Here is a 10,471-nt window from a genome sequence, read left to right on the forward strand (position 1 = left end):
AATGCAACAAGTAAATGCAGCAAATACAAGCAATAAATGCATCATGCATATAATGCCAATGACATGATCACCCCTGACGTCAGTCAGCCATCTCACACACAATGGTGAGTCCGAGTGGGTAGGGCTGTGACAACCGTGCACTCTGACATCACTACCTCTGATGAGTGACCGAGTGGACGGGATGCTGTCGGAGTACACACATACTCCTACCCCAAGTCATAAATGGGGGAGCGCAATGCTCTCATCTCCCGGTACACGATTACGGGGAGGAATCTCTGTCGGCTACCACGCTGCGTCACATTACCCATGAGTGGACCAACGGAGCCAAACAAAGTCCAACTGCCTGCCGGCTACCACGCTGCTACACTAAACCAATGGAGCCAAACAGAGCGGAACTGTCTGCCGGCTACCACGCTGAGTCACCAGATCAACGGAGCCAAACAACAGAACTGCCACACACCTGTCTGATATACCACTAACCCTTAAGTGGTGGTGTGTACAGATACATGTAACTGGTGATGTTCTCGACAATAATGGAGCAGACAATCGCACAGCATGCAATCATGCAAGATGATGCATGACACCAAACATGGCAATATCATGAACAACATAACAATAACCATATAAATAAATACAAAGTGTGCACCATAGGAAAATGTATCAAATGGAAGGTACACCGATCAGATAGGGTATCAAATAAACCCTAGGTCCTGAACATAATGTATAATATGGTTGTGTCACTACCTCTAAAGCATGTATGATCAGGTAAATAATAACATGCAGTGCATAATAAGTAAACAAGCATCATGTAACATATCATGTAGCGACCAACCGAAACAAATGGAAAACACAATCATTGCTATATGTTAAACACATTATTATGCATATCAAAAGACATAAGTCAAAGTACCCGCCTCCGATAAGAAATGTCCAATATGGTCCAATCCGACGTCGAGATACTCGTCTCGCGTCAAACTCCTGTGTTATCAAACAAAAGGTCTAGTTTAGCTAATTCTACCATACAACAACTAGCCAAACTAAATTCTAATTCAATTAAGAAGTTCTAAATTGGATCCAACTAATCAACCCAACACAATTAACGAACCCTAATTAAATAAAATCAATGGGTCCACTAGGGTTAGTTCCTTAACCCTAATCATCCTAGCATAAGGATTAAACCTAACAAACGGGATATCACTCACCTGAGTTGAATGTCTCAGTCGAATCTCACCGCCACTAGTTTGTACTGATATCAAAGGGTTGCTGGCTGGAAATTTCTACCGTTAAGGGCTATTAGCTGCTGGAAACAAAACAAACAAACCAAATCAACAATTCAACAAGATCCTTGAACCTACAGAATTTCCAACCAAAACTAAACCTCACCGTGGATTTGATCAAGGGCATAGGGCACTAGGCAGCGGCGTCGGCACTATGCAGAGGTGCGGCGGGTCATGAGCACAGGGAGGAGAGGAAGTCGGGAGTCGTCCTAACCTAGAGCGGAGGAAGTCACGGCGGTGTAGGCTGTGGCTAGGGCACAAAAACCAGAAGGGAACTCGGACTGCCGGCGGTCGAAGGAATTCAGCTTGGGCAAAGTGGCGGCAGCTGTGGCCCAAATCTAGGGCAGAGGGCGTCGGGAAGAAAGGAGTCTGCTAGGGCACTCGAAATAGAGGAAGAGGAGGTCTCGGTGTCGGCAGAGGAGAAGAAGGTCGGCGATGCTCGGCGTCGGAACGGCGGTGGCGCGCGTGAGGAGATCGGAGAGGGCGTCGGCGGCGTCGGCACCTAGGGCTTGGCGCTGCTCGGTGTCGGGAGAAGGAGAGAATGTGGCGTCGCAGGAAGGGAAGGAGAAGAGATAGAAAGAGGAGGAAACTGTCGTGGCCGGCGGTTAGGGCAAAGAGGAGAAGGCGTCGGGCGCGCGGGGGAGGAGTCGGGCACGCGGGGGAAGAATAAGAGAAAAAGAAAAAGTAAAAGAAAAGAAAAAGGAAAAGGAAATAAAACTTTTCCTCAATGGGGTAGCCTAAACAGACTTTTCCGAGCCTCGTTTTCATCCCCGTTAACACGTCCGTACGAGCTCCGAAAAATTCCTGAAAAATTTCCAAAAATTCTGAAAAATTCTCTTATTAATATTCGTCTATTTTTGATATTTTACAAGCCATGTTTCAGCATCGTCGCGTATGCGGGTTCAGCATGGTCCTGGCGCCCGCAACTGATCTAGGCGCCCAGACCATAAAAACTATCAAAACTCGACGTGGCGTGCCCCATTATGACGAGGATAAAAATTTATCCCTCTGCAGGTGCCTAGAACACTTCCAAGCTCCCTGACCAGGGCAATACATAAAGTCCTGGTCCCAGAAGGTCAGAACAACACTTGTAATTGATTCCTCGTTAGTTTTGTTCTGTAATTGAGTGCTTCAACTACTGTAAGAGACTTCTTTTTGAAAGAGATTGTTTAGTGAGTTTCAACTTTTTTAAATTAGAATCCCCTGATTACAAATCAATTAACTTCTTTTGTGCCTCTTTTCTTTAATTAATCAATTTCTTTTTATGCAAGTGTTTGTTTGATTAAAGTTGTAAAGTTCGAGAAGGGATTTTATTTATTTTTATTGTGCAATCTATTCACCCCCGTCTAGCCGGTCACCAAAGGACCAACACATGGTATCAGAGCCCAACAGTTTTAGGTGGACTAACCGTCGAATGAAGCACAAGAGATGGTTGGACAGAGCATCAACCCACTGAAGGTCGAGAGGGAATTTGTGAGATGAAAGAAAAAGATGGAGGTATTCTTTAAGACATACTACTCATGGATTCATGCACTACCATATGATTGCTTTGCTTTTAATCTCCACCACTATATACATAAGAGTGCACAATAAACTAATGAAGGCATTATTTGAAATGTAAGAGAAACATGAATCAAAGCAAATGATAGTTAAGAAAAATAATAAGAAAGATTAAGTAAGGTAATGGTGGAAGACATGGATATATTGGAATGTTACATAGATGAGTACAAGTAAACAATGCCCAAAAATATTTCTCATCCAAACTTCCAAGCTAGCTCTAAAAACTCAATAAAAATGTGAACAATCTCTACTATAGCTTTTACAATAAAAATCGACTCATGATATGTAATAGAATCCAAATGTTGTTTCAATAAAGATTGTCACTCACAAAAATTCTACCACAAACAAATTCAAAATAGCACATGTTAAAGTTTTTCCATAAATCCAATAAATATGTAGACAACCTCTACTATAGCTTTCAATAAAAATTCACTCATGATATACAATAAAATCTATATATTGCTACAATAAAGATTGTCTCTCCCAAAAATTCTATCACAAAAAAATACAAAATGGCACATGTCAAAGTATATATTTTTTTTCTTTTTTTTCGTTCTTTTGTTTCTTACTTTTTTGATTTTTTTATTTGTTTTGTTTTTCATTTCTGATTTGTTTTTTTTCTTTTTCCCTTTTTTCACTTTTTTTTCAACATGTTGTGCATCACTATATAACATCATCAATAGCTTAAAAAAAGATAAATAGCATGGTTTACCTATGGTAATCAAGCATGGTCCACCGATGCTTCCCCTAAATTTTAGTAAGCTATTTCTCTCCTCCCACACTTAAATTTTTGTCTATCTCGGGCAAAATACTCATCGTAAACATTCAAAAATATCCACATCCATAAGAAGAGTAAAGTGGAAATGAATAGAAGAGAGAAAAAAAATGAAATGTTCATAAATAGCGGGCTTATTCAAGAAAAGTGTAATAAAAAAGGAATGAATAAAAGGAAGTGAGATAGCCTTCATAAAAATCATGCAAACTTATGATAATATGGTCTTGAAAGAATTAAACAAGTTCTAGAGTAGCATTAACCACAAGTGCATCACACATCAATAGGAATAATAGGCTCAAAAATATCCTCGTTAGGTATATCAAAAATGATCATCTCAATCTATCAACACAGAATCCATTATCAAGTTGTAATCATATGCAATCCAAGAATCCAATTATGACAATAAATCATCAAATCTGACAATCAAATTTAACTAGCTTTCACAATTTCTAAGATGATAAAAAGAACGCATTGGGGATTTATTGTGAAAACCCAACTAGGTAAAATAAGAAACAAATGCCATGCAAAAACAAATAAAGTAGACAAAGCAAAGAAATATATACAAGCAAACAGAAAAGAGAAGTGAGATAGAACCAACTCCCCTAAATTTCTGGTGGTCGGATTCGATTCAGTTTCAACAGCCAATCTGGAAGTGGTAAGAAATGGTTCATTTGAAATATCCACTCCAGATGCTTGATTATTGCATAGAGTGTTAGGGCTTTCATCAAGTGATAGAATGCATCCTTATGTGAATTACTACAAATGAAATGTCTGAAGAAATTCTGTGTACTAAAAAGAAGATGCAATTCTTACACGCATACTATGTAAGATAGATTAGAAATAATAACAAAATCAACAGAGCACGAATCAAAAGATGTGTCACATTCAATACAATCAAAATGAATTACCTCCATGGAATTTCCTAAAGATTCAGAAGACATATCAACCTTACCATCCTGAAAGGTATCTGGAGTTTCTAAAACAGCGAATGCGACATTATTTTGGTCAGGTGAAGACATATAAAATCAAACTGAGTGTGAATAATTAATCCACAATACATTGTCACACTACGCTATGGATTAACTATCAACACAATTTAACTAAGGAATGAAATGACAAAGCATTAAATGAAACCTAATCTAGTAAATGAAAGACAATGCAAGTAATGAAAGCTAAGTCTAACCTAACAATAATTGCAGAAAATAAAAAGCAACATGAAATAAAGTAACCATTTAACGAACCCTAAATCATTAAAGAAATCTAATCTAACCTAACCAAATTGCATTCATTTAAAACTAGAACTTAATGCAATTCTTGCACGCATACTATGTAAGATAGATTAGAAATAATAACAAAATCAACAGAGCATGAATCAAAAGATGTGTCACATTCAATACAATCAAAATGAATTACCTCCATGGAATTTCCTAAAGATTCAGAAGACATATCAACCTTGCCATCCTGAAAGGTATCTGGAGTTTCTAAAACAGCGAATGCGGCATTATTTTGGTCAGGTGAAGAATTTGGCTCTGGATCAAGTACAATCAACGGGAGTGATTATTGAGTCTCCCCTACACATCTATCGTCAATATGTATAATAAAAGGCTCAATATTTTGGCCATTTGGAATAGGGCTTCTAACTCGGATCCGCCCCGGTCGTCGGGTTCGCGGGTTCAAAGGGAGACAGGATGGGTCCAAAGGGAGGTGGGACGGGTCCCGAGTTTGGCCAAACCCATCTCAACCTAGACATGTTGTCCCTAGTTAGACATATATTGGGAACAAATTGATACAAAATATATACAAATATAAATTGTCATAGAATTAAAAGAGTGTTTGATTATACCTTATAATCTTTTATATTGATTTTAGTATAGAGCTTGCTCAAATCCACTGTACTTGCAGTTGCGTGTATTTAATTTCTTCAATAAAAAACACAAGTATAATACATGTTTTTATTGATATAGTTTTGCCTTGAAGCTAGCTAGACATGGAACACTATCATGGTTGATTTTCACGTGAAAAGTATAGGCGGTTGGATTTTTTTTCTCTCCAATTAATTTTCAATCGGTGTAGTAGGTTTAATTAAGAGCGAGGATAAGAATTTTAGACTTACATCTGCTATGTTCATATGTATGAAAGAATACAATGGCATCGTCTTCACTCATTTACACCTAGATGTGTCCCTATAGGTTGGTCCAGTTAGTATATGCATAAGTATTTGTTCAACTAGATTTTGAAATTATCATCAACGGATATAAAATACCTCTTCTTCATTATATTAGATACCTGACATATTAAAGGCCTACTGTGTATGCCTCCTCATTTACACATAGATTTTCGATCAAAGAGACCAAATTAATGCCGCCACCGGCACGGTTAGATCGATCCTCAGTTGCGATGATACGTGAGCATTTTTTTTTTGGAGGAAAAAATTAATTGCAATTTTATCGTGATGAATGATTTGTGAAGGTCGTCCAACTTTAACTTAAGACTAATCAGACTAATCGAGTGTGTAAATTAAATATCTAAACATCTGGATTATATACATATAAAACCATGAACGCAAGGCAACACGTCTCTAGCTTGTGCATTATCTTAATGTTCCACATGCAGAAATTAAAGGACGCCGTCCCCTGTTAATTATCGTAATGTTCCACATGCAGAAAGGACGTCGTTCACTGATTTTAAATAGGTGGCCAGGCCTCTTCGCTCAATTCACAGCACCAGCAGTTTCCAATTGAGTAATCAAAGTCAGTTCTCTAGCTAGCTAGTAATCAGTTGAGCATGGAGAGAAATGGCGGTGCTGCTGCAACGGCCACGCCCTCATGGGAGGAGCTCCTCGGATCCAACAATTGGTCCGGCCTCCTGTCCCCGCTCGACGAAGCCCTCCGCGATCACCTCCTCCGGTGTGGCAGCTTCTGCCAGATCGCCGGAGACTCCTTCATTTCCGATAGTCAGTCCCATAACGTCGGCAAGTGCCGCTACTCTCCTGCCAGCATCCTCCGCCAAGTTTTCTTCAAGGAAACCGCGGATTACGTAGTCGACGTACTGTCCAACGTCGACGGCTACCTCTACACCACCATAGTCCTAGAGACCAACTGGATGGGCTACGTCGCCGTCTCCAGCGACGACCTCTACGAAAGAACTGGCCGCCGTGAGATCTACGTCGCGTGGCGCGGCACGAGCCGGCCGCTGGAATGGTTGGCGGACTTGGATATTGTTCTCGTGCCATTCGGCGACGGTGGCGATGTCAAGATCATGAAAGGCTGGAGAGACATCTACACCACGGAAAATACAATCGAACAGATTCCCAGCGCACAGGAGAAGTTAAAAGCTGTGATAAAAGAGTACGTGGATTTGTACAAAGATCAGAATCCGTCCATCATCTGCGTCGGCCACAGCCTCGGCGGCTCCCTCGCAATAGTCAGCGCTTTTGATATAGCGAACAGCGGACTGTCCGAGATCAACGGCAATGATCATATTCGGGTATGCGCTGTGGCGTTCGATGCCCCCAGAGTCGGGAACCAGGCGTTCAATGACGCCTTGGAGAAACTACCGAAGAAAAAAGTTTTAAGAATCAACAATATTAAGGACATTGTCGCCTATTGGCCGCCGTGTGATGGCTACGTCGACACCGGTAAAATTTTGCCCATTAATTCTGAGGAGTCGACGTTCTTGAAGAGTAAGGGAGACTACGAAGGAGATCAACTGCTTGCGAAAATAGCTCAGTGGCACGCGCTGCAAGTGATTCTACACACCGTGACCGGATGGAGCACAGAATTCCACGACTCCGAGCTTGTGAAGGCGAGACTGCCGCTGGTGAACAGGTCAGCGGGGCATTTGAAGGCTGAGCATAAAGTGATCGAGGCTTGGTGGGTAGAGAAAAACAAAGGGATGGCGTACGATAAGGAAAAGGACATATGGTACGAGAGACCGGTGCCGTGGAACGAATAGTCGAGCCAATAACTGGTGGCCGCCCGGCCGATCGGTGGTTCATCGGCGGCTAGTTCATAATTAAGTGTTTATGTTCTCTTGTGCTATCTATCTAGCTATCTGGCTTGGTTATGGTGATCTGGAATAAAGCATCTGCGCGGATGCATGCTTATACGTATGTAGATCTGCATGTGTGTATTGTTCTGTATTGTATTGTATTTATCCACCTATCCTCTTTAGTGCATGACAGTAATACATCAACATATATATATATATATATCACAATGGTAATACAGTGTCGTACGTAATTTGGATCAAATCGGTGAGTTCAACTAGTATATATAAAGAGGATATTTTACAGTGTTTTCTATATAAAAAATATTTTTATACTAGTTGGATTTGAATAATTTTTATAGCGAGGTGCATGGCAGCGGTGACACGGATAAGGTTGGTTTGCATCAAAAGCGTATGACAGTGCGAATCGAGGGCCGGATCGGCCCAAAGAGAGGACTGCAGTGGCAGTCGGAGATCAAATTCGTGTTACATCTGAAGGCAAGGTGTCAAATGGTCAAATCCTATAACAGTGATACCGTCTACGATGCGGAAGGCACGAATGCCGTGGTAGAGTGAGCAATAGCGTAGCCGACGAAGTCAATAGACTGAGAGGTCGGGGGGCATCATGACCGGTGATGGCACGTGGCTAGTCGCTGCGACAGAGAGGTCGCCAATGAGCGACTGTAGACACCAGAAAGGAGGAGAGCGCGGTGGTCGTCTATGGCCCAAAGGCGACGACCAGTTGTGGCACGAAGGCAACAACCGACTATGGCATGAAAGCTACTGTTACGGAGTGGAACGACGACGCCCGCAACACTGGAGTGGGTAGAGGGTGGGCGGCGATGACCATGAAGGGCAGCTGTCAAACGACTGTGGAGCTAAGAGGTCACTCGTGAGAGGGGAGGCGGCGTAGTGATGGTTGCAGCATGTGCGAGAGGAAGAAAAGAGACTATCTCTGTGAGAGAGAAGGCAGCTAACAATGAAGACGAACAGTGTCGCAGGCAACTAGCGGATGGCGGGCGACGAGGGAGGTGGCGGTGTTATCCTCTTGCGTTGCCCAAAACCCCCCTCCTCTTCCTCTCTTACGCTGGTGAACAATGCTCCCTTAAAAATTCAAACCCTCAACATGTGAAAAGATCAAAATGCCCCTGCCTCCTTCTCTTTATTCTTTTTGACCCCACGCAATACATCTGTATCACAAGCCTCCTTTTCAAGTCTAATCGAAGGAGGAGCGAGTCCGACTGACTAGACAGTCTATTGCAAATGCTGAATCATTCTCGAATACAGAGTCAGATCGCTGGGTTCATCGTGTCATGTCAAGCCTATATCTATGATGATGCCGACCAAGCAACAGAAGCGGTGTCGAGCAAGTGACAGTAGCGATGCCAATCGAAAAGCGATAGTGATGATGAGCGAGTGATAAAAAAAGGGTACTAACGAGTGTAGTCAAGTACCAACGAAGAAATGAGTGACACAAGTACTAATTAACCGAACAGCGAGCACATGGCAGAACGGCAAGAAAAAGAAGTGTCGACCGACGGTGAAAAACAGTGTCGAGCAAAAGCCAAGCAGGCGATTGAGCAAATGGCGAGCGATGTTGAGTGGGCGAATGCTGAGAGGGCAATTGGACAAATGGCATGCAGGTGATTGAATGGATACGTGACCCAGGAAATGTGTGGGAGCGTAGTTCACGAAATCGAAGGTGAACGGGAACAAGACCCCCGGGACAGCCCGGAGCCGTGTTTCAGCAACGTCGCGTATGCAGGTTCAGCACGGTCCTGGCGCCCGCAACTGATCTAGGCGCCCAGACCAAAAAAACTATCAAAACTCGACGTGGCGTGCCCCATTATGACGGGGATAAAAGTTTATCCCTCTGCAGGTGCCTAGAACACTTCCAAGCTCCCCGACCAGGGCTATAAATAAAGTTCTGGTCCCAGAAGGTCAGAACAATACTTGTAATTGATTCCTCGTTAGTTTTGTTCCATAATTGAGTGCTTCAACTACTGTAAGATGTTAGGATCCTTCGTACGGAGGCTAGAGAGGGGGGGTGTGAATAGCCGACCCCAAATCGTCGTTTCTTTCTACAAAACGTATTAGCGCAGCTGAAAATAAACACAGAAACGAAAGGAAAGAAGACAAACCTCAAACAAACCGATATAACGAGGTTCGGAGATAAACTCCTACTCCTCGGCGTGTCCGTAAGGTGGACGAAGCCTATCAATCCGTCGGTGGATGAGTCCCCGGAGAACCGGCTAATAGATGCTCCTTGTGGGTGGAGAAACCTTGCCACAATACTTGTAACAACAAGAAAGGAGTACAAGGAAAACAAGAAGCAAATACAAACAACAATATGAATGCAACACTCGCTTGCCTTCTCTGTCGACCGGAGGCGATGAAGCAGCAACTTCACAACCCAACTGCAGCAGCTGATCGACGACTGGAAGCTCACGCGAAGCTTCGGAAGCGAGCTCAACAAAGCTCAGAACCTCAGAGCACAGGAGCAGAAGCTTCAATCCAAGGAAGAAAAAAAAAAGGGACTCAATGTAGAAGCTCTCAGCCTCCTTTTATACCTGCGGAGAAAGAAGCACAGAAGAAATCTAGCCGTTGCGTCGCAACGGCTAGTGCCCTGATAGGTCTGTGGACCGATCAGGGAACCTACTGATCGGTCCACAAACCGATCAGGGAACTTCCTGATCGGTCCGGGGGACCGATCAGGCTTTGTGCTGATCGGTCCCTAGACCGATCAGCCCCTCTTGCGCCTCGCTCCTGTTCGTCTTCTGATCGACTCCTGATCGGTTACCAGACCAATCAGTTATCACACAGTATGCTACTGATGTGTTACTGATCGGTCACCAAACCGATCAGAATATTC

At 42.9% G+C, this 10,471-nt stretch overlaps 1 protein-coding gene across 1 annotated transcript; it reads left to right on the top strand.

Annotated features, from left to right (window-relative positions):
• The first annotated feature begins 6,357 nt into the window (after window positions 1-6,357).
• Window positions 6,358-7,704, top strand: LOC122010442 (phospholipase A1-II 5-like). The gene has a single exon (XM_042566978.1). The coding sequence runs from the start codon at window positions 6,397-6,399 to the stop codon at window positions 7,564-7,566; it is 1,170 nt and encodes a 389-aa protein (XP_042422912.1). The 5' UTR covers window positions 6,358-6,396; the 3' UTR covers window positions 7,567-7,704.
• Window positions 7,705-10,471: the final 2,767 nt, after the last annotated feature.

Source organism: Zingiber officinale, chromosome 1A (assembly GCF_018446385.1).
Source record: "Zingiber officinale cultivar Zhangliang chromosome 1A, Zo_v1.1, whole genome shotgun sequence".
Lineage (NCBI taxonomy): Eukaryota > Viridiplantae > Streptophyta > Magnoliopsida > Zingiberales > Zingiberaceae > Zingiber > Zingiber officinale.

Bases quoted from the DNA above. Each gene is read 5' to 3' on its own strand.
- LOC122010442 (XM_042566978.1), top strand. From the start codon at position 6,397: ATGGAGAGAAATGGCGGTGCTGCTGCAACGGCCACGCCCTCATGGGAG.